Source organism: Amblyomma americanum, chromosome 1 (genome assembly GCF_052857255.1).
Source record: "Amblyomma americanum isolate KBUSLIRL-KWMA chromosome 1, ASM5285725v1, whole genome shotgun sequence".
Taxonomy (NCBI): domain Eukaryota; kingdom Metazoa; phylum Arthropoda; class Arachnida; order Ixodida; family Ixodidae; genus Amblyomma; species Amblyomma americanum.
In genome coordinates this window covers 344,667,037-344,692,992 of record NC_135497.1, presented here as the reverse complement: position 1 = coordinate 344,692,992, position 25,956 = coordinate 344,667,037, and the positions used below count along the sequence as shown (strand labels likewise).

The following is a 25,956-nucleotide window of genomic DNA, read 5'->3' as shown; positions in this document are numbered from 1 at the left end:
CACAGTAATGTGAGGGCGATGGCGTACAGGTAGAACATCCGCCTCGCGTTCAAGAGGACCGGGGCTCAAATCCTGGTGCCGCGCAATCGTCCACCGGGTTAAAAAAAAATCCGCGTGTCGATGGAATTGCATAACCAGGCCTGGAGTGCGACCTGATCTCGGTGACCAGAACCGACAACGCACTCTCTCACCAGAGCAGGATTTGGCCACAACCTTCTATGATCAAACCAATTAACCCTCGGCCCTCAGTCCCCAGCGGCTGCAGAGCAACTGACCACGGCAGCGGTCAGACCGGTGACGCAGCGGATGGTGCTAAGAATCTCTGGCTCCGGACAGGCCGCCATTGGAATCTGAACCTGGCAACGTTTAACGCTAGAACTTTAGCTAGTGAGGCTAGCCTAGCAGTGCTGTTTGAGGAACTAGCGGGAATTAAATGGGATGTGATAGGGCTTAGCGAAGGTAGGAGGACAGGTGAGGCGTATACAGTACTAAAGGACGGACACATACTGTGCTATCGCGGGTTAGATGATAGACGAGAACTAGGTGTGGGATTCCTCATTAATAAGGATATAGCTGGTAACGTAGAGGAGTCCTACAGTATTAATGAGAGGGTAGCAGCTATAGTAATTAGGCTGAATAGGAGGTACAAGGTGAAAGTGGTGCAGGCCTACGCACCCACATCCAGCCATGATGACCAGACAGTTGAAAGTTTCTATGAGGACGTAGAATCGGCAATGCATAAAGTAAAATCGCAGTACACTGTACTGATGGGCGACTTCAATGCGAAGGTGGGCAAGAAGCATTCTGACGACCACGCGGTAGGTGACTATGGGATAGGCTCTAGTAATAGCAGGGGATAGTTATTAGTCGAATTTGCGAATAGAAATAATTTACGGATCATGAATACCTTCTTCCGCAAACGAGAAAACAGGAAATGGACCTGAAAGAGCCCCAATAGTGAGATTAAAAATGAAATCGACTTCATAATATGCGCTAAACCTGGCATCATTCAGGATGTGGCCGTTGTAGCGTTGTAGCGACCACAGAATGGTAAGGTCTAGAATTAGCTTAGACTTGAAGAGGGAACGGAAGAAGCTAGTGAAGAGGAAGACCATTAACGAGTTAGCCGTAAGAGGGAAAGCACAGGAGTTTAGGATAGCGCTGCAAAACCGATATTCGGCTTTAACTGAGGAAGATGATCTTAATGTTCATTCAATGCACGATAATCTGACATCAATAATTACGGATTGTTCAGTAGATGTAGGCGGTAGGACAGTTCGAAAGAATACCGGGAAGCTATCTCAGGTGACGAAAGATCTGATTAAGAAACGCCAAAACATGAGGGCATCTAACCCTACCGATAGAATAGAACTAACGGAGATATCAAATTTAATAAATAAGCGCAAGGTAGCCTACATAAGGAAGTTTAATATGGAGAGAATCGAGCATGCTATAAAGAACGGAGGTAGCCTAAAAACAGCGAAGAGGAAACTAGGCATAGGTAAAAACCAGATGTATGCATTAAGAGACAAGCAGGGCAATGTCATTAAAAATATGGATAAGATAGTTAACGTAGCCGAAGAGTTCTACACAGACCTGTACAGTAGCCAATGTAATCAGAGCGCTAATGAGAAAGACAGCAGTGCACAGCAATGCGTCATCCCGCCAATAACGAAAGATGAAGTAAAGAAAGCCTTAGAAGCAATGAAAAGGGGAAAAGCAGCTGGGGAAGATCAGGTAACAGCAGATCTGTTGAAGGATGGAGGGGATATCGTGCTTGAAAAACTAGCCACCCTGTATACGCAATGCCTTATGACCTCGACTGTACCAGAAGCTTGGAAGAATGCAAACATTATCTTAATTCATAAGAAGGGAGACGCCAAGGACTTGAAAAATTACAGGCCGATCAGCTTACTATCCGTTGCAGACAAAGTATTTACTAATGTAATCGCTAATAGAGTCAGGGCAACGTTAGACTTCAATCAACCAAATGATCAGGCAGGCTTTCGTAAAAGATATTCCACAATAGATCATATTCACACTATCAATCAGGTGATAGAGAAATGCGCAGAATATAACCAACCTCTATATTGTCACGAGGTGGTGACGGGAACTCCGCCGGGGTCACGTAGCACCGACTGGGGTCCGGTCTTGAGGAAGGCACAGAGCAGCTCGTAAGCGAATACTTTAATAGGCCGGCTTACGCCCACTAAGAACAGCTCTGAAAACTCAGCGGCGGCGATAGCAGCGAACGTGCTCGGCGGTCGTCGGCTAACAGAATGCCCGCCGCTCTTAGCCGTGCTCGATTTTAAAGGCGGCAAGGAAAGTTCCAGAACATAGTAGGTACACTTGCGCGAGGCTAGGAAAAATCGAGATAACTCTGGTCGCGTCTCGCGTCCCAGAAAATTGATAATGCGGCGTGCCTGCCGCGATAAGAAGATCAGACAAAAGAAGCAAGCTTCGCGGCATTACTCCCCCCTTAAAGAAGCATCGACCCGATGCTTAAAAACAGAGATAACGGACATAAAGATACAGAGCATACAAAATAAATACTCATAATGTAAACACAAAGAGTCATTAGCGCGAATAGTAAGGCTTCAGACGGCCGACGTGGACAACTTCTGAGCGTGTGCGGCGTCTCTGGGATGCTGTAACTCCGTCAGGGACGACTTCAGAGTCCAGATTACCCAGTCTGCGAAGAATCCTGTACGGGCCGAAATAGCGGCGCAGAAGTTTTTCACTCAGTCCGCGGCGGCGAATCGGCGTCCAAACCCAAACTCTATCGCCTGGCTTGTATTGCACTGCGCGTCTTCGAAGATTGTAGCGTCGGGCGTCGGTGCGCTGCTGGTCTTGTATTCTCTCACGGGCAAGTCGTCGAGCTTGTTCTGCGCGCTGCAGGTAGGCGGCGACGTCGAGGTTACTTTCGTCGGTAACGTCGGGCAGCATGGCGTCGAGTGTGGTCGTGGCCTCCCTCCCGTGGACGAGACTAAATGGTGTCATTTGGGTGGTCTCTTGCACAGCGGTGTTGTAGGCGAACGCCACATAGGGAAGAATGACGTCCCATGTCTTGTGTTCTGCGTCTACGTACATAGAAAGCATATCGGCGATGGTCTTGTTGAGGCGTTCTGTAAGCCCGTTTGTCTGCGGATGGTACGCAGTTGTTCTCCGGTGACTTGTATGGCTGTGCTGCAGAATGGCATGGGTTAGCTCCGCCGTGAACGCTGTCCCCCTGTCTGTTATCAGTGCCTGCCCGTGGCCCCCCCTGCCACCAGATACGGGCCGGTGTAGTTTCGGCTACTAGGCTTTGTTCCGGTGCAACGCACAGCGGTGGGGATGGGCTGGCCGGGGCCCGTCCTCTGGGGATGCAAAACCCCATGGGAGTGGCAGCGACTCCCAAGCGACTGAGTGGGCCAGTCGCGCACGTGAGGTCCGATGCCTGTGCGGAGGCAGGCCTGGTTTCATAATCAGGTTGGACTCACGGAATTGGACTCAAAAACTGCTCGAAAATCAAAAAGCCTCTGCATGCGGGGGCGTGCGTGGCTACCGGCTGGCGCGTCGGTTTCTGGCCACGGAGAGGCCAGGTCCGCGCGGGGGTTTCCAGCAGAAGGGCTCCTTTGGAGCGATGTCCTCGGGGAAGCAGCCAGGGATGGCTGACCGCGGGGCCGCGAGGCTAGAGCGCGGGACGCCGAGGTAAGGGGGATCTTAGTAGGACCGATGCAAAAACCGTCGATGTTGTGGAGTAGCGGTGGAGTAGGCCCGGGTTATCTCACCCTCGGCCAGGTTCTTGGTTTGTGGCCCGGTCAGCCCGGCCCTGAACACTCCCTCCTCAGTAGGTGTGGAGCAAGCCAGGGGAGGAAATAAGTGCAAGGTTGGTTGGTTGGAAGCACAGGTGGGTCCCCGGGAGTCTAATTCCATTGGCTGGATCCACCACACATACTTCCGGAGTCTGAAAAGCCGCGAAAAACACTCGACGGTTAGTAGCTGGGAGCGTTATGCAAGTCCGAACCGGACCCCTGAAAGTCGTGGAGGAGCCCGAGGCAGCTGCCCCGGGTTAGGATTCCCTGGCTCCGAGTCGGAGCTATTGCGTCGTTGGGTGGTCGGGCATCCCGTGAGTGGAGCCGCACCATTGGACAACATCGACGCCCTCCCTGTCCTGGCCAGACAGGAGTCGAGCGATGATAAAATGAGGGTCAAAATCTCGCTGTCCCCATTCCCATCACATTACCCATAACCCTTCCCTAAGTCCCATTTCCACAACCTATGTCCCACCCCCTCCGCTACGTCCAAGGGGAGATCAGGGGAGTCCCTCCGGGCCCGCTCCCCCGGCTGTTGGTCGCTTAGTAGCATTCCCCCCTTCATTTTTTTAGTTTTCCCACCTACGGGTGGCAAAAGCACAACATTGCCTTCGGGCCTTTTCATTTATATTACGATTGGGTTAAGCCTGTGATATAAAGTGGTGTTGAATGCTTAAAACGAAAGATTTATATTTATTCAAATAAACAATGAAAATAAACAATAAAATTGTGCTGATATATTACGATTTTTTGTGTTTGCAGGGCACCAAAACCGGTTGCAAGCGCATATCTTTTGCCAGCAACATTGGTTTTCGCAGCGGTTGTACAACAGTTAAACTTCTAGTTCTCTGTAAGTGTGCTGTGGCTGGAATTCTAGCCACTGCAGCGGTGGAAAACGCGCAGTGGCGACGAATGTGAACCGAAAGCTCGCGAAACGCTTCGTAGCGCCGCGCTGCTGTTCGCTCTTTTCGCCGAATCGCTTGCATGTGAACCACCGTTTACACTCGATTTCGAAAGTTGGTGGTAACCTGTGGGGCTTCAGGTTCACTGAGATTAAGGGCCGTCACTCTCTCTTCTTTTATAAAAAGAATAAAATGGGTGGCGATTGACTCATATTCCCTCTGTTGCAGAGCAGGAAATTAAAAGGCTGTATTCACGAGAAGAAGAATTTTCGGTTTCAACTTTCAAAATTCCAGAAAAACTGACTTAAAAGAAGTTGCTTTCCGACAGACACCCTCGTTCACAGATTGGTTTTCACTTCCTACTCTACCCAGAACCGGGGTAGTGTGAAGAGAGATGAGTCAGTCGCCCTCCATTGTAACTTTTCAGAAATGAAGAGGGGTATTCACCTTAATCTGTGGAAACCTGAACTCCAGACGGTTCCCATCATTTTTGGGAAACGGGAAAATGCCACCTCGACGAGAGGCGGAACCGGTCTGGCCGGGCCGGCGGAGACTGACGCGCTCGGAGCGAAATCGAAATACACTCCAAGTTGACGCCGGTGTGGTCGAGGTGCGCCGAACCCGCCGAACGCGTCGGCGGTCAAACGCCGTTGGAGTGTCGAGGGTCTCGCTGTGGCCAGCGTGACGTCGCCGTGCCGCGCGCGCTTTCGTCGGAGTAAAAACGTGTCCCGCGTACTACCCCGAGGGTCCAGCTTTACATCGCTGAGGGTGCTCACCGCTAAAGAACAACTTGCTTCAAGGACGCATTCATGCAACTGCCCTCATCAGACGTGATTTACAAACAACGTTGGTCACGGCACCTTCTTAAATCTATAAGTAAAACAAGATGCTACCTCGTATTTGAGAAATGAAGAATTACAAAAACCTTGATCCATGCAAGTTTAAAAAACGAAGGTGCGGAAATCAATCCTGACATCACATACATGTATTTCTTCTGGGTGCCTCCTTGAGCATTGCACCATAAAAAAAGATTCGTCATTGTCATTGTTTTCAGTTTTGTTGCTAAAGGGAAAATTACACCTAGAGTGGTAAGTTATGATCAGCAACTCTCGGAGGATAAAAAACAGCAAAGCTTCTATACAAAGCTTTTTCTTGTTATAAGACATCTTGCTCTAACTACATCATAGATAAAATTGTCTTTTTGATCAACTAGAACTGCCGTGCTTCAAAGTTTACTTCTTAAGAAGAAAAAAAACTGCGCTTTTCAGTAAAAAGAACCCGCTAGCATGGAGACACTGCGCAAGTGCAAACAATGCCTCAGTATTGCTTTCGCCTCCAACATTGCAGTCACTAAACCCAAAGCGCCCTCTAGGAGAAATCCCAGGAAGCATTTTTTCTGCCATATTTGGCATAAAAAACGAAACACAGTTCTCAACACTGACAAAAAGGGATAAAAAAGGCGCAACTTTCACGAAACAGACTAAACGTCTCGCAGCAGGTATTTGAAGGGTGCAAAGTTATGCCATGCCTGCCGAGAAGGGGTAAAATTTGAAGTTACCCCTTTGTTGCCCAATTTTTACACCTCTTTTTTTTAGAGTGCACAGCACAGGCACAGAGAGATATTGCCACGCATACAACGTCGGCGGTATTTGCAGTCGAGCGCCGACAATGCCGAACCAACCGAGCTGTACCGAGCGCACCACCGCAACCGCAACACGAGGCAAGAGAAGTTTTTCAGGTGAAACATGCGTCAGCGGCCCTGGCGGGCATGCGGGAAGTCGACGCTGAGTGCGCCGTGGCGGAGCGGCACAGGGATACGACAGTGAGCCCACTGCCCCCTTCTAGAACACTGTACGCTACCGTACTGCTCTCCGGCGCGCGCGGCGTACGTGAAATTCGCTGAAACCCCGGAGGGGTCATGATAGGAGCAGAGCTATCGCTCTAAAAGAGCGAATGAAGAGCCGCGTGCAATGCCTCTAAAAATCTCTACTCTGAGCCTATCGCCCCGAAAAAAAAATCTTACACTTCGAGGAAGTTTCTAGCGGTTGTAGTATTGCCGGATCGGGCGTTTTGTTTGCTATAATACCGGGGATTAATAATAGAAGGCATGAGCATAGGGATGATAAAAGCAGTCACTGTATGGGTTTAAGAAGCCCATCCTACGAGAGGATAACGAGCTGGAGAACCAGTTCGTGACGTAGAAATTATTACATTTAGAGAATGCATAGCGTTAGCGCAAACGTACACGGGTGAAGAAAACAGACGACAGACGGCATTCTTGAAGTTGCATTTACTGCATAAAATGTGGCCGGTATACCTGTAAATTAAAAGACCAACTTGCAGAAAAAAAAGCGACAGAAACCACAACACTTGTGGGCATTTCTTGGGGTGGCACCTTTGCTTTCAGCCGGAGGCTCAGCAGCTCCGTTTGCTTTAGGGCCCGCCGCAGTCACCCTCGACCTTCGCACCTGGCTGCTGCACACTGCACTTCTTAGCTGCAGGTTTAGCCGCCCCCAGCTTTGTCCCAGCTGCCTCATAGCCAGGATCCGGCGTGACATCCTTCTTCCTCTCCACCGCGGCAACCTTAGCCTGCTGGGTGCCAGGCTTGGAGTCTTCGAAGAGCATCTTGGCTGGAGATGCGAAAGGAATGAATGAGATTGAATAAATGAATCCGGTCTTGATGCACGCTCAACACAGGCCACGTGAACCACTTGAAGGGTGTAGGGTGAAATGTTCAGGGGAATTCCCTAAGATGGAGTAGATTTGTACTAACGGAGTAATTATTTACATACATTGAAGTGCAACCATGCGGCCAAAAAAGAAAGCTATACAGCTTCCACAGAAACTCCGTGGTTAAAGAAAAGTTAGTCCTGGACCGCGGTTCGAATCCGGCACCAGGACGAAGTTTTCTTTCAGAACGAAGTTTCTGTGGAAGCTGTATAGTTTGTTTGTAGCCGCATGGCTGCACTAGGGTGGATTCCAGTGAGTAATTACTCCGTTATTATAGAAAGATATACGTGTTCATCTCTTCGTGTGCTGTCTGCTCCATTGAGTTACAGGACTACATCTACGCTACGTTTACCACGAATTACTGCCTGCGAAATGTGGCTAGTTAGTCTGCTGGGAGGGACTAGTTTTCTAAAAAGCAATTATACTTTTTCCCTGCCAGGAGAGACGAATTTTCCGTTAACGGAAGTCTGGGACGAGGCGCTCGGCGAGTGGCGGTGGACCAGAATTTGACGTTGCACAAATGGAGGTGAGCCCATTTCTACCATAAGAGAAGCTTGCCTGTTGTCCGGCGTCCGAACTGCGCCCGGGGCGATTCAGAGAGCGAAAAGCACTACCCGGATGTTATACACCTCACTGCCCAACAGGGATTTTCATCTTGCTGTTGGCGGCTTGATCCTCGACGTATGGGAGCAAGGCCTACTCAATAGGCACCACGTCGGACTTCCATTTGCTAAGCCCAGCGCGCCGTCATCACGTGTGGTTTATCTGAGCGGGTGATAGCCGCTGTACTGGTGCAAGTAGTACCAATGGAAACGCTTGGAAACGCTTCGAACTTATAAAATGATTGCATTGGTTATGCGTTTGGAAGAAAACGAATCCGAAAAACATTAGTGTCATACGCTAATGAAGTGTTACCCTTCGTGTTGCTTCGACCCGTACACTCTTCCGGGACAACCCATCAGCGAATATGCAGTTCCATTAATGGACGTGCTTCGATGTCGCTTGCAAGCGTCAGGAAGCAATTTGGATGCTCTTACTGAAATCGGCCTGGCTTAGGTTGCCCTTAGGAGGGACTGACCTGCAGGCCTGGGTTCATCCTCAACTTAGACTGTATTTTTAGAGAAAGCTCGTTAATAGCCTTGCTTAGTAGGACAAATAACCATGCTCAAGAAATGTAAGGCTATCCACGTACAGTCTGGGGCAAAAGTTTGGTGAATATGGGTTTGTGGGAAAAAATGTTTCTCCGTAGTCAGGCAACTAAGGTCAATGAAAGGCATGCAATCATGAAGGAACAGGCGTGCTGCATGCGGTGAAATAAATACCAACTGACTTGGTAGCGAGGCACCACAAGGTTAAATTATTTTCGACGAATCCGCATCGTGTAAACTTTGGTCCATAACTCTGCCTTCGCCTCCGCGCGTAAGGCGTCGAAATAGGGGCGCCGTCACTTTTCCGTATTTGGTATGCAGGCCGCCATTGGAATCTGAACCTGGCAACGTTTAACGCTAGAACTTTAGCTAGTGAGGCTAGCCTAGCAGTGCTGTTCGAGGAACTAGCGGGAATTAATTGGGATGTGATAGGGCTTAGCGAAGTTAGGAGGACAGGTGAGGCGTATACAGTACTACAGGACGGACACATGCTGTGCTATCGCGGGTTAGAGGGCAGACGAGAACTAGGTGTGGGTTTCCTCATTAATAAGGATATAGCTGGCAACGTAGAGGAGTTCTACAGTATTAACGAGAGGGTAGCAGCTATAGTAATTAGGCTGAATAGGAGGTACAAGCTGAAAGTGGTGCAGGCCTACGCACCCACATCCAGCCATGATGACCAGACCGTTGAAAGCTTCTATGAGGACGTAGAATCAGCAATGAACAGAGTAAAATCGCAGTACACTGTACTGATGGGCGACTTCAATGCGAAGGTGGGCAAGAAGCAGGCTGACGACCACGCGGTAGGTGACTATGGGATAGGCTCTAGAAATAGCAGGGGAGAGTTATTAGTCGAATTCGCGGATAGAAATAATTTACGGATCATGAATACCTTCTTCCGCAAACGAGAAAACAGGAAGTGGACCTGGAAGAGCCCCAATGGTGAGATTAGAAATGAAATAGACCTCATACTATGCGCTAAACCTGGCATCATTCAGGATGTAGCCGTACTCGGAAGGGTGCGTTGCAGCGACCATAGAATGGTAAGGTCTAGAATTAGCCTAGACTTGAAGAGGGAACGGAAGAAGCTAGCGAAGAAGAAGACCATTAACGAGTTAGCCGTAAGAGGGAAAGCACAGGAGTTTAGGATAGCGCTGCAAAACAGATACTCGGCTTTAACTGAGGAAGATGATCTTGATGTTCATTCAATGCATGATAACCTGACATCAATAATTACGGAGTGCGCAGTAGAAGTAGGCGGTAAGACAGTTCGAAAAGATACCGGGAAGCTATCTCAGGTGACGAAAGATCTGATTAAGAAGCGCCAAAACATGAAGGCATCTAACACTACCGATAGAATAGAACTAACGGAGCTATCAAAGTTAATAAATAAGCGCAAGGTAGCCGACATAAGGAAGTTTAATATGGAGAGAATCGAGCATGCTTTAAAGAACGGAGGTAGCCTAAAAACAGTGAAGAGGAAATTAGGCATAGGTAAAAACCAGATGTATGCATTAAGAGACAAGCAGGGCAATGTCATTAGCAATATGGATAAGATAGTTAACGTAGCCGAAGAGTTCTACACAGACCTGTACAGTAGCCAATGTAATCAGAACGCTAATGAGAAAGACAGCAGTGCACAGCAATGCGTCATCCCGCCAGTAACGAAAGATGAAGTAAAGAAAGCCTTAGAAGCAATGAAAAGGGGAAAAGCAGCTGGGGAGGATCAGGTAACACCAGATCTGTTGAAGGATGGAGGGGACATCGTGCTAGAAAAACTAGCCACCCTGTATACGCAATGCCTTATGACCTCGACTGTACCAGAAGCTTGGAAGAATGCAAACATTATCTTAATTCATAAGAAGGGAGACGCCAAGGACTTGAAAAATTACAGGCCGATCAGCTTACTATCCGTTGCCTACAAAGTATTTACTAAGGTAATCGCTAATAGAGTCAGGGCAACGTTAGACTTTAATCAACCAAATGATCAGGCAGGCTTTCGTAAAGGATATTCTACAATAGATCATATTCACACCATCAATCAGGTGATAGAGAAATGCGCAGAATATAACCAACCTCTATATATAGCTTTCATTGATTACGAGAAAGCATTCGACTCAGTGGAAACCTCAGCAGTCATACAGGCATTGCGTAATCAGGGGGTAGAAGAGCCTTATGTCAAAATACTGGAAGATATATACAGCAACTGCACAGCTACTATAGTCCTCCATGAAATCAGCAATAAAATTCCAATAAGGAAGGGCGTCAGGCAAGGAGACACGATCTCGCCAATGCTGTTCACCGCATGTTTGCAGGAGGTATTTCGAGGCCTGAATTGGGAACAGTTGGGAATAAGAATAAATGGAGAATACCTAAATAATCTGAGATTTGCTGATGACATTGCCTTGCTGAGTCACTCAGGAGGTGAACTGCAAATCATGATCAACGAGTTAGACAGGCAGAGCAGATCGATGGGTCTAAAAATTAACATGCAGAAAACCAAGGTAATGTTCAACAGCCTAGCAAGGGAACAACATTTCACAATTGGCAGCGAGAGCCTAGAAATTGTGCCGGAATACGTCTACTTAGGGCAGGTAGTGACAGCTGATCCGGATCATGAGAGGGAGATAACTAGAAGGATAAGAATGGGGTGGAGCGCATATGGCAAATTCTCGCAGATCATGAGTGGCAGTTTACCAATTTCCCTCAAGAGGAAAGTGTACAACAGCATAATCTTACCGGTACTCACCTACGGGGCAGAAACGTGGAGGCTAACGAAAAGAGTTCAGCTTAAGTTAAGGACAACGCAGCGAGCCATGGAAAGAAAAATGATAGGTGTAACGTTAAGAGATCGGAAGCGGGCAGAGTGGGTGAGGGAACAAACACGGGTTAATGACATCCTAGTCGAAATCAGGAGAAAGAAATGGGCTTGGGCAGGGCATGTAATGCGAAGGCAAGATAACCGCTGGTCTTTAAGGGTAACGGAGTGGGTTCCACGAGAAAGTAAGCGTAGCAGGGGGCGGCAGAAGGTTAGATGGGCGGATGAGATTAAGAAGTTTGCAGGCAAAGGGTGGATGCAGCTGGCAAAGGATAGGGTTAATTGGAGAGACATGGGAGAGGCCTTTGCCCTGCAGTGGGTGTAGTAGGGCTGATGATGATGATAATAAACATTTAGTGTGCGGCTTCTTTACGTGGTGAGGCTCGCTCAATGGACACGCTTGCGCTGAACAGCGATTCGCGCCGTATTCAAAGCACAATGCTCTGAGAGTGTGTGCCAAGATTCCAGAATACGGCTGTTCATGATGAACTCACCGTGGTGTTCGCGCGGAGGATGATTGACAGTTGCGCTTTGCTGGGTGCTTGGGTAGACAGCTTGTCGCGTCATCGGTGGTCCTCGGAGCAGAACTTGGGGCTGGCGATCCCCATTGGCTGCCTGTGCTGAGCGTTGACTGCCGCGACGTAAGAGCTGGACAAGGATACGCTCGACCTCCGGGACGGGGTGGGCGACCAATGCCCGGTCAGAAAGCGAAGACGTTGCATGGGGGTTGGTGGAAGCTTTGCGCCTGCAGGTTTGCGAAGCGCCTGCGCGGCAATCATCCTCCGAGTAGCTGTTCGGATGGCACATCCTTGAAGAACGGGCAGAGCAGGTTCTTGAAAGAGCGGCTTCACCTCTGACGCAGTGTTCGGAAAGCGCCGGAGACCAGGAAGATCAATCCTACATGGACCGATGGCCACGCGCGAATTCGTTTTAATCGGCTTCGTTTCCTCTTCTTGGCGAGAAGTGTGATTCGCTTGATTTGCAGTGTATTGAGAATTAGCGACTGTTAAAATTCAGCGCACGCCTGAGAAAGCTGAAAGAGAGGCTAGAATAAAAAAGTGAAACCGACATTAGGTTAAAAATTCGACCAGCTTTTTGTCCTCCAAAATATGATTACAAGTCACCTCGCGGTCTGCACCTTAATCGAGCAACTGTGGATACAAGGAAGAAAAAAACGATGTTGGTGGTTTTTTCCGAAAAGAAAACAAGGAGGAGGGGGAAAGAAGGGGATTACTTGAGGAGAAGAAGAAGAAGAAGTTGTTCGACCTTATGGGCGGGATCTTTATTCCATGCCTACGATGAAAACGAAGTGGCCCGCGGACCTGCTGGATGAGGCAGCCCACGAGGGAGTGGATGGAAACAAAGAGGAATCCGAGTTCATTGCACTGCGATATGGTATCCAGAGTCGCCTATCTTTTCTCACGAAAATTCATCGCTCGCCCATGCATTCCTGAAGTTGTTTTGCTGCTCATTCGCGATCTTGAGAACAGTTTACGACACAGGAGTACGTCAAGTTGTTCCAGTTTATTCGGGGTGCATAGGATGTCAAAACACATTATAGTTCGTCTGTCACCAGTACATTCATGCTGAGGGTTAGGCTGGGAGAGCTCATGGTTAACTGTTAGGATGTTTTCGCTCTCATTTCCATGAGCAAAATGGAAAATTTATTCCGCGAATAAAAGACAGAATGCTCGAATGGATGTGTGCCCGAGGAAGCATTCGTAAGAAAGTGCAACAGTTTAAAATACCCTGACCAGGTTTTGACATTTTGCACAGGCCTTGCGGCCGCAATCGTCCTCGCAAAAAAGGAAAAAAAATTAGCTGTGGTTCATCCCGGCTTACCGAACCTTCAGCGAAAGCTCTGTTAAGCATGGTTTGATATAGTTTGGCTTCGATTAAATTTATTGCATATCAGTGGTTTGGCTTGGATGGCGACAATACATCGTCGAAGCACTAGTTCTCTCAGGCTGCTCATTAATGGCTCCGTGTGAAGGTAAGTACACGCCAGACGCTCTTATGTAGCGAACAGCACGTCACGCGAATTCCGGCAGTTGCGAGAGTGCCATCGGCTCCGCATACTCAGCTGTGGCGAGGCGCAGCGAGTCACGTGATTCGACAGTTGCGAGGCGAGCGAGCGCGGTCGGCTCAACGCGCGCAGCTGTGCCGAGGCGTGGCAAGTCACGTGGCATGACGTCATATCCAAGCCTCCGCTCCTCCTGGTTTGAAGGTCAAATTGCATAGCCATGTGACCTTCAGCTTTAAACGGGTGGAATAGAGCTTTCGCTCTGATATTCTAGAAATGCTCAGCGCAAAACTTGATGAAAACTCAGTCCAAAGTCTGCTCGAGCCCCCTCTCGACATGACCAATCTTCTCGTCGACGCAGGTGGCTTCAAAAAAGCCGCGTATCGTGTAAGACGCGAAAAATTGCATTGGACGATTAGGCTGATCAACGGGTCATGGCCTTTCCCCAGCGTTTGGACTCTTGTGTTCGTCAGCCGCGCACTTTCGCTGCGCTGTTAGCTTTGCGCTGCGTCACAACTTGTTGGGAGTGGAGCGAAAGCTGCGCACCCGACAAGGTGCCTTTTAAATGTATATGGAGAGAAGAGTGAGAAGAGCACTTCTGCGACAGCCTTCGTCCCTCGCTCGAAGCTTTATCGAAAACGTATATGGAGGTATAGTTTTTTTAGGTCTTCTTGCGTTGTCGCGTTTTCACGTGATTTTTTGTTATTTATTATTGTGGTACTAATTCATCAAGCTTTTCTACGCAGTTCTGGCTGTAAGTGCATTCTTATTCGTCTGCCGACGAGAAGCGGGACCAAAAATGGTTGTTGCAGACGTAACAATTGTGTTTCGGCAGAGCACAGCGCAAGGCGGGCTGTGCGATTCAAGGCGACGGGTGTCGGCCCGCAACTAACACGGCGAAGACTTGACATATTGGTCGTGCGTAATAAGTGTAGCAGCAGGGGCAGATTTCTGGGTGAGCCCTTGAGAGAGCTGTTGGGGCGGGTGTTTGCACTTGAGCCATGTGTTTCTTTGGTATTGTTGGGCGAAAAATTAGGTTCATCATGGTTTTCTTAATTAACGTTTCTGGCTTGGGATGAGAAGGGGTTACCTCCCCGTCCACGTATAATTTTATATTGTTATGCGGTAATCTTCACAAATTTGTGTAAGTAACATTACTAGCTATATTGGAGTGTCGTACGAGTGTTGAAAAATGAGCAAAAACTCATACTATGCATCGTAAATTCAGTACAATGTTTAAAAAGGCTCTGAAACGACTTCCGAGGAGAGCACTTTAACTCACTTAATCACTGCAGTGTGTTGCCATGAAAACCGGAGCCAAATAATAATCTTCTACAGCCGCCGCGGTGGCTGAGTGGTTATGGCGCTCGGCTGCTGGCCCGAAAGACGTGGGTCCGATCCCGGACGCAGCGGTCGAATTTCGATGGAGGCAAAATCCTAGAGGCCCGTGTGCTGTGCGATGTCAGTGCACATTAAAGAACCACAGGTGGTCGAAATTTCCGGAGCCCTTCACTACGGTGTCGCTCATAGCCTGAGTCGCTTTGGGACGTTAAACCCCCATAAACCAAACCAAACCAATACTCTTCTACATGCAGCAGACGACCCACAATCGCGCGTCAAAGTTGGCGAGCCCTTCCCGGCGACTTTTTCATGCTCGCACCCTCCTCCATCTCCCGCATCTGCGTAGACAAGGTTAGAGGTGGCCATTGGTTAGATTCTTTCAGACGTCAGGCCGCTACCGTGGCCGCGGCCAATAAGCCGCTTAGCTCCGGCGGGTTGGGAAGCTCCGCTACCAGAGGAGGGTCGGTGAAGGAGCGCCTACCTTCCAGCATGCAAAAACTGACGATAGGAGAGGGAAAGGCGCGCAGACGCTGAAATTCAAATTTTAACTACAGATAACTCAGCTTCTACAAAGCCCATTTAAAAAATCCTTGCTGGACACTATTCTTGAAGCGGCGTGCTTCAATATCCCAGGCATGCCGCAACTTTATTAGAGCCCCCTTCACAGCCCCTTTAATGTATATGTTAGGCCAATCATAAATAGCATTTTGGTGTTCATTTCAAGTCTATAAAAGAACATTACTCATTCTAATTAATATTATACTGCTCGAAAAATATGCCTCAAAAATTATTTCTGAAAACATTTCCAGCGTGAAGCTCTGCTGGTCACGTTTTGGGTCTCAGCGTTATGCGTGATAACGCAAATCGGAACCCAGTGGTTGCCACGGTAACCGAGGTGGTTACATAATGAAATAAAGTAACAGGCGGCAGAGTGACGCTTGAGCACAACAACGTAGACAAAGCATTCCGATGTGGGATATATACCTGTGTCTGGGTTCCGTCAATTTCGGAGTACTTAACCCGCGATATTCGTGTAAAATTTGTCGGCCAACAATTTGCCACATAATTTTCCAGATGGTGTCATACGATTCAGCGTGTCATGCAGCATAAACGTACTAGTTAGGTTGGAGTCTAGCTAGCGACAGGGATTCGAAGCGGTGAATTATGTACCCCCATTTCGACGCCTTTACTAATCTTCGTATGAAAATTGCGGCTGAACCGTTTGCCGAGAGTTTTCGGGGTGGTGGCATACGATTTCGCGTTTCGTGTAGCATAAAATTACTAGTTAAGCTAGAGTCTAGCTAGTGACAGGGATTCGAACCGGCGACCTATGTTAGGTGTGCTAACGCGCGATATTCGATCGCTGCTGCAGCGTCAACTTTTTTTTCACTGTTGCTTCAGAAATAGCCTTTGTCAATTAGGGAAAGGGGATTCTTCGGCGGGCGCTCGAAGCGAGCGGACGTGTTTTTAGCTATCCGCTCCTTCGGACGCTGAGCCTAAGGCTTCGCGGAGCTGCGGGGTCTCCCCATGGAGGCCACAGGCACCGTCAACGAGCGGCGGCCAGTGTTTGGCGGTGACAATGAGCAACGCAGGGCAGGCGGCTCACGCTCACGATCACGGAGACGAACGCCATCCAGATCAAGTTCATCCAGCACCATTCGGCAAATGGAGGCCGAGATCGCTAATCTGCGGGACGCGGTGAGGTGCCTGACGGCGGCGCTCATCACCACCTCGGAGAACCTCGAATCCGTCATCGGGACCTTGGATGTGTCGCCGGCGGTCCCACGCGTTCTAGCCTTGAGGGACGCCATGGCGCTTGCTCACCAGACGCAACCCCCCTCCCCGCCATTTCCGGCCACCCCTGCGCTTTCTGCCGCCATTGCTACTCCTGGGGAACCGGCTGTGATGCCCTCTCCTCCTGATGCCGCTGCTGCGGGCTCACCGCGGACACCTGCAGCCGAGGAGAGCATGTGCACCCTGATGGATGAGTCTGTTCTCAGGAAACGGCGACGCTCAGCGGGGTCCGAGGAGGACAGGGACGCGGAAACCTACAGGGACATCGCGGTGGCCAAGCGGGAAGCTCTAAACCCCCCACCGTCACTGTTCCCTCTCCCTCCACAGTCGTAGGAGCAGGGCCTGCCCAGCACAAGCCCCATGGAGCCCTCCTCCAGCCTGCTGCTGATGCTGCTGCTGTTGCTGCTGTTGTTGTGTCTGTCTTTCTCTGTCCTTTTGTCCCGTTTTGCGCTACTCTCAATTTCCATGGATCACCGTTACCGACTCGCCGAAGTTTCTACCCTTGTGCTGTGGCGACGGCGTCCGGAAGAAAACCGGGTGCGACCTCGCCAAATCCCGCCGCTCGAGACCAGGCTGCGGCGGGGGTTCGTCTGCTGGCAGCGAGCGCGCCCAACTCCGCGGCGCGCCGCAGCAATGCGCCGCAGACAGCGGCGACGCTGGTGCTGGGGCCAGCCTGGTCCCGTGGCGCACCATCCCTACCAAGGCGCAGCGGCGTCGGAGAGCTGCCCTGGAGCGAGCCACGGCTGCCGTGGAGGTCCCGTTTAACCTTGTGGGGACGGTGCTGTTTCGGCCGGCGAACCGGGGCACCGCCTTCACCAGGGAACAGGGCTGGGAGTTGGCCGAGGAGATCGGATCCCGTCCGGGCGTCCTCGCCGTCCGGGTAAACATGCGGCGGAATGTGGTGGCAGTGAACGCGGGGAGCAGCGATGCTCTCCAGGCCCTGCTAGCCATAGCCGTCATCCGCGGCGTGCCTCCTCCTCAGAACGAAAGCTCCGTCCTGGTCTTCGGTGTGGACGGGCGCAGGACGGCGGAGGAGCTGCTAGCGGCGGCGGAGTCAACGGTGCCGATGGTATCGGCGTCTCTGTCGGGCAGCACACTCGCTCTCCGTTTTGCGGCGCCGACACCACCGCCGTTCATCACCATATTCAAACGCAGGCTCGTGGTTCGTCCCTGCCGTCCCCGGACGCTCCAGTTTACCAAGTGCGCCAGCCGGGGGCATGCCACTGAAGTGTGTCGTGCTCCTGCCCGATGCATGCGCTGCGGCGAGCCGCACGATCCTGGTACCTGCGCGAGCAAGCCCCGCGCAGCATTAACTGCGGGGGGCGGCACGCAGCCATTGACCCAGCGTGCCCGCACTGGCAGCGAGAGGGTCACGTGGCCACTTTAATGGCCACATCCATGGCACCGATGTCCAGGCAGGTTGTCCGAGCCGTCGTCCAGGCTGAAACAGCGGCCCCAGCCCAGCAACATCAGCATCAGCAGACGCAACGCGCGCTTCCTTATGCAGCAGCGATACGGCTGCCCGGCGTCCTGTACAGCGCGGCCCAAGCCTGCGGCCGCTTCTCATGGCCAGCCCCCTGACGCACAGGGCGCGGAGATCGCGCGCCGTAATCTGGTGTTGCGCGCCCTCAGCGCACTTTTCCCGGAGGGCACCGATGGACACCGGGCTTGCTTAGAAGCAGCGGGTGCTCCCGCACAGATAAGCCAGCATGATGGCTAGCCGCCGGACTCCCTCCCGCATACCATCCATCCTGAAGTGGAACGTGCGCTCACTTGCGGCGCGGTACGCCGAAATATGTGTTCGCATCGCACAGGATTCGCCGGAAGTCATCGCGCTGCAGGAGACGTACGTACGTTCACATGACAGGGAGCCCCAGATGCAGCTACCTGGCTACATTGGCTACCACTCAGCCACCATGCGTGAGGAACCCACCTGTGCCGCAGTGTCCTGTTGTGAGACATCTCATCGCCCCCGGGAAATCAAGGTGCGCGATATACGTGCGGCAGGACGTCCAGCACACCCTTGTCGGCTCGGCGGCGGCGACATCTGACGCCCATGAGTGCGTGGTGGTGACAGTGCGCGTCGGTGGTGCTGACACGTCGGTGGCCAGTGTTTATGTGCGTCCAGCTGTCGCGTGGAACGCGCTGTGTTTTTGTGCTGTGTCTTCGTGCTGTGCGCCACGCCAAATCATCTGTGGTGATTTTAACGCCCTCCATAGTGCGTGGGGCAGTGCGCGTCACTCCGCGCGTGGAGACGACCTGCACGACGCAGCAACGCAGCTGGGACTCACCCCTTGAAAACCGGCGAGCCCACCTTTCGACGACGCTGAACAACCGGCTCCTGCATCGACGTCGCCTTCGCATCCAGAGGCATCGATGCGACATGGCGCCGATCACCATGTCTCTGGGGCTCGGATCATTACTCCATTCTAATCGAACCCACTGAGTTGGAGGTTCGCCCCAAACGTGCCTACTCCATTACCAACTCCATGGAGTGCGTTCAGGCGGGCGGCCGACGAGGCGGCGGCCACTGGCGCAGATTTCTTTTCAAGTCTAGTCCGAAGCGCTCTCGCAGCCACCCAACGAGCAGAGGTAAGGGCAGGGCAGCCCACACCTGATATGATGCTGCTCAATCTGCGCGAGAAGAGAGATCGCCCAGAGCGACGGGCGCGACGGACTGAGAGAGCCGCCGACTGGACTGTCTACAACCGCTTGGACGCGGCAGCGCGCCGCCACGCCACCAAGCTATACCACCGGCAGTGGGCTTCACTATGTGTTATAGTATTGTAAGGGGGTGAGCTTAGAAGCGAATGCTGAAACGGGTCACCGACGTGCCCTAACGAGGGCGCGGGAAGAGCGCCCCGTAAAACGACAGTACACGTTGCTAGCGGGAGTCAGACTGGCCCCCCTCCTTGAAAAGAGGGGGAGCGTTTATTATCTTTTCCCTCTCCCTTTTCCCCCGTGCAGCTGGGTGCTGCTGAGAAGGCGCCTGCGGTGTCCTTGGCGTCTGCTGCCTTGGGGAATCGTCACGCCCCTCCCTTTGTTATGAAGCCTGCTGCACGGCACTGGGGACGAGCCGTGTCTTGTTTATGCCTCAACAGTCCGTAGTAGATAACAGGCTTCCGGACCCGGGTAGACCGGCGAACCTGGGGGTGCAAAGGGGCCGCACTTTACTGCGGTTGCCGCGCCGCGGCTGTTGTAGACGGCTCGGTGCTTAATGAGCAGCGAGGTGGGGACAGCTGTTCCGTGTCCGTTGTCGCTGCTAGTGCGGGAAGAGGCTCCTCGTCGTCTGAGATAACGCCGGGCTTCCTTCGCGGTCGCACGTGGTCCGCGTGCCTGTTCCACAGCGTTCGGTCTTCGAGTTCTATTTGAAGCGGCGAAGAACTTGTGGGATGGCGAACCATTCCGGCAATCCAAGCTGGGCCTGGTCGGAAGTTCCTAACAAAGACGGGCTCGCCGGGCGAAGGGAAACAGCTTTTGCGTGCGTTGCTGTCGCAGCGCGTGATTTGCTTCAATTTCTTGAAGTCCGCATGCGCCCTTAGGCCGGGGTGCATTCACTGAATGGGCGTTTGCAGCTGCCTGCCCATGAGGAGTTCAGCGGGAGGAGACCCAGTAAGCGCGTGCGGCGTTGTTCTGTAGGAAAGCAGGATCCTGTCGATGTTTGTTTGGAAATCTCCAGGCGCTGCCTTCTTGAGTTTCCCCTTAATTGTTCACATGACGCGTTCCGCTGCTCCGTTCGATGCTGGGTGGTATGGTGGGATCAGGATTCGCCGAATGCCGTTCTTGCTCAAGGAATCAGCAAACTTCTCGCTGGTGAATGCGGTGCCGTTGTCGGAGACAATGATGTCTGGAATGCCATGTGTGGAAAATATGGTTTGCGGGCATCGAATTGTGGCGTCCGCTGAAGGTGCATGAACGGGAACCACCTCTACCCATTTAGAGTAGGCATCGACTAGGACGAAAAAGTAGTGTCCTTGAAATGGACCACCAAAGTCTACATGCAGTTTAGACCATGGTTTCTTCGGAAACGGCCACGGATTAGACTGTGGTTTCCGTCCCATTCTCTGATGTTCTTGGCAGATTTTGCAAAGTTGCACTTTCTGTGCAATGCTGCTGTCAAGTCCTTCCCACCAAATGTGGCTCCGTGCAACTGCTTTCATCTTTTCCACACCTGGGTGAGTTTCATGAAGGAGATCAAGAACTTCTGCATGTAGTTCTTTAGGAACGACGACTCGTGTTCCTCGCAGGGCGCAGTTCTCATGAACTCTAATCTCTGTACGGTTCTTCTGAAATAGTGTCCAATCAGTTCCTCTTGGCAGCTATTCGCCAGTAAGGAGCGCCAGTCGTAGGCGTGACATAACAGGATCACGATCTGTAGCTTTGGCGATGGCGGATGGTGAAAGAAGTCGAGGATATGCACTTTTAAGCATGAAGATATCAGCAGGCTTGGGTACTGTGCCTGACTCTGTAGGAAGCGGTAGTCGGCTCAGCGCGTCCGCGTTGCTGATGCTGGTGCCAGGGCGGTACACAAGCGTGTACTTGTACGCTGACAGGGTAATTGCCCAGCGTATCATTCTCGGTGATGATCTGTCGGGAATAGGCTTGTCCTGTCCGAGAAGTCCTAGAAGTGGTTTATGATCAGTCACTACTTCAAAATCTTGGCCCCAGAGATACTTATGAAACTTCGATACGCCGAAAATTAAGGCAAGGGCTTCTTTGTCCAGCTGACTGTAATTCTTTTCTGCTGGAAGAAGGCTTCTCGATGCGAAGGCAATGGGACGTTCCCCTGTTTCATCTCGGTGTGCGAGAACAGCTCCGATTCCGTACGGTGAAGCGTCGCAACTGAGAACGATTTGCTTGGAAGAATCGAAATGACGCAGCATCGGCGCAGAAGTCAGGAGAGCTTTACTTTCTCTCAAAGCTTGTTCCTCTACGCTTGCCCACTTCCATGCTCATATCTAAAAAGTTTTGCAACAGGGCATGCATTTCTTTTCAATATGCGGACAATGAATGTGAAATCCTTGCGGTTGACCTCAGTGTCCCAGGTCAACAGCCCTTTACGGTAGCTAATGCATATTTCCCGTCTGGTGTGCGTGACACTCGGCCCCTTGACTCACTCATGTCTAGTAGCCGATCTCAGGTTCTATTACTTGGCGACTTCAATTCGCACCATGTGACTTGGGGGTTTAAAACAGACAGCTTTGGTTCTAGGCTATTTGATTGGGCTTCTGGCAACAACTTGATCTGCAACAATTCCGGATTGCCTACGTTTGTTCGCAGTCAATGCCGCTCTGCCCTGGATTTAACTTTTTCCTCCCCAGGAGTCTCCGTTATGTCTTGGGCGCCTGTTGACTGTGCAACAAACAGTGATCATCTACCGATTAGTTTCAAGTTTGCGTGTAACTTACCTCTTCCCGAGCGACATCAGAGCACGTTAATAAATTACAATTGCTTTAAAGACACTCTAAAATCAGCCCTCCAAATCACTTCAGACACTCGCGCTCAGATAAGTGCCGAAAGCAAGGCTGCACATCTATGTTCAGTACTGGACCATGCAAGGCAAAAGTCTGAATTTTTGGTTAAGAGAACAAAGGGTGCAATCGCGAACAATTGGTGGAATTCTGAGTGCACGCGTGCATATAGACGACGGAAAGCAGCTTGGAAGAAACTTCTCATCAATCAATGCCCAAAAAATTGGCTGAATTATAAGTATGTTGCAGCAACATTTAAGCGCACTGTCGCCCGTGCAAAGGAGGAGTATAATACAAATCATTATGATTTCCTTTCCCAATCGGGAAGTAAACGAGCCTTGTTTAGTTTCATGAGGCGCAACAAGGTGATTCCTCCGACTGCCAACATTGAATCCCTCGTTCAGTCCCCTGCTGACATCGCAAAGGCCTTAGAAGATATTGCGTGTGGCCTAGAGCTTCGCTTTACATCTGCTTTACCTTCTCCTACTATATTCACATGCACCTCAAGTGATTTCACTGAGGTCTCTATGCCTGAGCTGTCGAAAATTGTTCTGCGCTTATCCCCAGCGGCTCCTGGCCCCGATAAGGTCACTTCATCTATGATCAAAATTTTGTTCAATGAATCTCCTGCAGACCTGTTGGCTCTAATTAACCATTCTATTAAAGGTCCTTAGATACCGCATGAGTGGCGTCTTGCTGAAATAGTTCCATTGCTTAAAAAGCAAGGGGAGGGCTTAACTTTAGACAATATACGCCCTATTTCGTTAACATCGAACCTAGTGAAATTGGTGGAAAGGGTCCTTCTCGGCCGTGTCATGTCATTCATTACAGAAAATGCTGTATTGAATCCATGGCAAATTGGTTTCAGGCCGGGTTGTTCAATTTGGTGTGCTCATACTGATCTTGAGAGTCGTATTAAATTAGCTCGCAATAGAAAACAGTTTGCTGCGCTTGTCACCTTGGATATCAGTAAAGCATACGACAGCGTGGAGCACTCGACTCTATTACTAAGATTACAGGAACTCAACTTCCCAAGCTATTTTGTAGCCTAGATTTCTGTTTTTTTAGAAAATAGAGAATTTTACTGCTGCCAAAATGGTATTTCCTCAAGGAGATTTCCACAGACAAGAGGTGTTCCGCAAGGATCAGTTCTCTCCCCTGTTCTTTTTAACATTTTTCTAAGCTCAATTTCATGCATTCAAAATGTGAAAACTTATGTGTACGCCGACGATATTGCATTTTTTGCATCAGCAGGTGACATTCACACTCTGTATCGAACCCTGCAAAATTACGTCAATGTTCTTGAAAACTGGCTAGGAAGGATTCATCTGTCCCTTAATGTGAAGAAATGCGCATTGTTAGTATTTCCAGTTTCTGTTCCTGTAAACATCTGCCTGGTCAATAGAAATAACATAATACCTCAAGTTCAGACGGTGAAGTATCTCGGTGTAATATACGACTCTACTCTCTCCTGGCGGCCACACATTGAGCAAGTTTCTGCAAAAGGAGTTCGGGCCATTGGCATCCTGCGCAGGCTTTGTAGTGCTAGGTCAGGCATGAGAAGGCATACGCTTCTGATGATTTATAAAATGTACGTCCGCCCAAGTTTGGAGTTCGGGTGTGTTTTATTCTCAGGAGCTCCTGCCTATAAACTTCGCCCTCTTGTGCTTTTGGAGCGTGAGGCGTTGCGCCTTTGTCTGGGGCTTCCAAAATATGTCGCCAATGCTGTTCTGCACCTTGAGGCGCGAATGCCTTCGTTATCAGCTAGGTTTCGCCTTTTAACAGTTCAAACATTTTTAAAATTGTGCGACTCCCCTCTTCACGCTTCCAGTATAATATTTCTTAGTCAACCTTCCGCCTTTTTTAGTGCTGCCTGGTCTCGATTTCATACCCCGCAGATATGTTACGTGCAGTCCCTCCTTGATCGCATAAATATTCATTTCACTGATGTCCGCCAAATATATAACAACTCCTCATCTGTCCAGATTGAATTCGATGACATTTTGCCATTGAATGCAAAGCTGCAGCCCTTCCCGCTTCTTCAGGGTCTATTACAGAACCACCTCAGGTCCTTTCCCTCTCATGCTCTTATTGCTACCGATGCCTCGCAGGATCACGAAAAGGCAGGTGTGGGAATTTTTTCACCTTCACGGGATTGGTCTTTTTCTCTCCGTCTTCCTGACTTCACTCCAATTTTTCTGGCTGAATTATTAGCAGTAATCTTAGCCTTACGAAAATTAGAATCTACCGTTTCCCAGGTCGTGGTTATGACAGACTCTCTGTCCATTTGCTCTTCCTTATCCTCGCCCACTGACTCTCGGCCATTACGCCTCTTTAAGTTCCTGATTCCGCTGCATCTAAATTCGGTAAGGTTGCTTTGGGTACCAGGTCACATGGGCTTTCACTTAAATGAGGTTGCAGATTCCTTAGCAAGAGCCTCTCTCAGCGGCCCAATTGTTGCTGTCCTACCATCGTGTGCATATACAGCTGCGGTGAGGTTTCGCAGCTACACAATATTTCAGGAATTTGCTGCCTCGGCTCTTACATCGTCTCCCGAATATCAGCATCTTCTGCATCCTTGGAGTAGCAAAGACTGGCGCTCACGCAGACTAGAGGTCTCTTTCACGCGCTTGCGTTGCCGGGTTCCCCTTCTAAATTTCTACCTTCACAGATCTGGCCTGGCAGCTTCCCCACTGTGCCCTTTTTGTGCCGAACCTGAGACAATAGATCACTTCCTGCTGTTCTGCCGCCGCTTTTCTCATCTGAGGAAGCGTCTTTTGCAAATTCCATTTCATCAACTGGGCTTGCCTGTGTCTTCCGCGGTTGTTCTTTCCATTGGCGCTTCTTTGCTTGGACGAAGCGACAGGAGTGTGCGCTCTGCTGTGCAAAATTTTCTTCAAGAAACGCAGCGACTCCCATTCTAATTTCTTTTTCCTGATCTCTGTCAGTAAGACATTGCAACATTACAGGCATTGTGTACTATTATGCACATTAAGCAATTGTCCCGTCTTCGATCTCCAAGTTAACTGGACCCCTTTCCTTCCCTCTTCCAATCTATCAGACTACATACTATTTCCACTGCTTTTCCCGTCAAAAATTTCCTGTATCCAGTAATTAACCGCCAGTGTCTTGGCCACTCCCCCGTAGTGGGTATGTGCCAGCAACGTCTGAGGCCTTCCTTCCTTCCTTCCTTCCTTCCTTCCTTCCTTCCTTCCTTCCTTCCTTCCTTCCTTCCTTCCTTCCTTCCTTCCTTCCTTCCTTCCTTCCTTCCTTCCTTCCTTCCTTCCTTCCTTCCTTCCTTCCTTCCTTCCTTCCTTCCTTCCTTCCTTCCTTCCTTCCTTCCTTCCTTCCTTCCTTCCTTCCTTCCTTCCTTCCTTCCTTCCTTCCTTCCTTCCTTCCTTCCTTCCTTCCTTCCTTCCTTCCTTCCTTCCTTCCTTCCTTCCTTCCTTCCTTCCTTCCTTCCTTCCTTCCTTCCTTCCTTCCTTCCTTCCTTCCTTCCTTCCTTCCTTCCTTCCTTCCTTCCTTCCTTCCTTCCTTCCTTCCTTCCTTCCTTCCTTCCTTCCTTCCTTCCTTCCTTCCTTCCTTCCTTCCTTCCTTCCTTCCTTCCTTCCTTCCTTCCTTCCTTCCTTCCTTCCTTCCTTCCTTCCTTCCTTCCTTCCTTCCTTCCTTCCTTCCTTCCTTCCTTCCTTCCTTCCTTCCTTCCTTCCTTCCTTCCTTCCTTCCTTCCTTCCTTCCTTCCTTCCTTCCTTCCTTCCTTCCTTCCTTCCTTCCTTCCTTCCTTCCTTCCTTCCTTCCTTCCTTCCTTCCTTCCTTCCTTCCTTCCTTCCTTCCTTCCTTCCTTCCTTCCTTCCTTCCTTCCTTCCTTCCTTCCTTCCTTCCTTCCTTCCTTCCTTCCTTCCTTCCTTCCTTCCTTCCTTCCTTCCTTCCTTCCTTCC

At 50.4% G+C, this 25,956-nt stretch overlaps 1 protein-coding gene across 1 annotated transcript; it reads right to left on the bottom strand.

Annotated features, from left to right (window-relative positions):
• Nucleotides 1-6,979: 6,979 nt before the first annotated feature.
• Nucleotides 6,980-12,325, bottom strand: LOC144099979 (uncharacterized). The gene is made up of 2 exons (XM_077633031.1): nt 11,887-12,325; nt 6,980-7,326 (listed from the first exon to the last, which is right to left on the bottom strand). Exons 1-2 carry the CDS (start codon nt 12,197-12,199, stop codon nt 7,130-7,132), a joined length of 510 nt encoding a protein of 169 aa, XP_077489157.1. The 5' UTR covers nt 12,200-12,325; the 3' UTR covers nt 6,980-7,129.
• Between the last annotated feature and the right edge of the window lie 13,631 nt (nt 12,326-25,956).

Bases quoted from the DNA above. Each gene is read 5' to 3' on its own strand.
- LOC144099979 (XM_077633031.1), bottom strand. From the start codon at position 12,199: ATGTGCCATCCGAACAGCTACTCGGAGGATGATTGCCGCGCAGGCGCT. The intron at 7,327-11,886 runs GTGAGTTCATCA...TCGCATCTCCAG, and splicing joins TCCTCCGCGCGAACACCACG to CCAAGATGCTCTTCGAAGAC.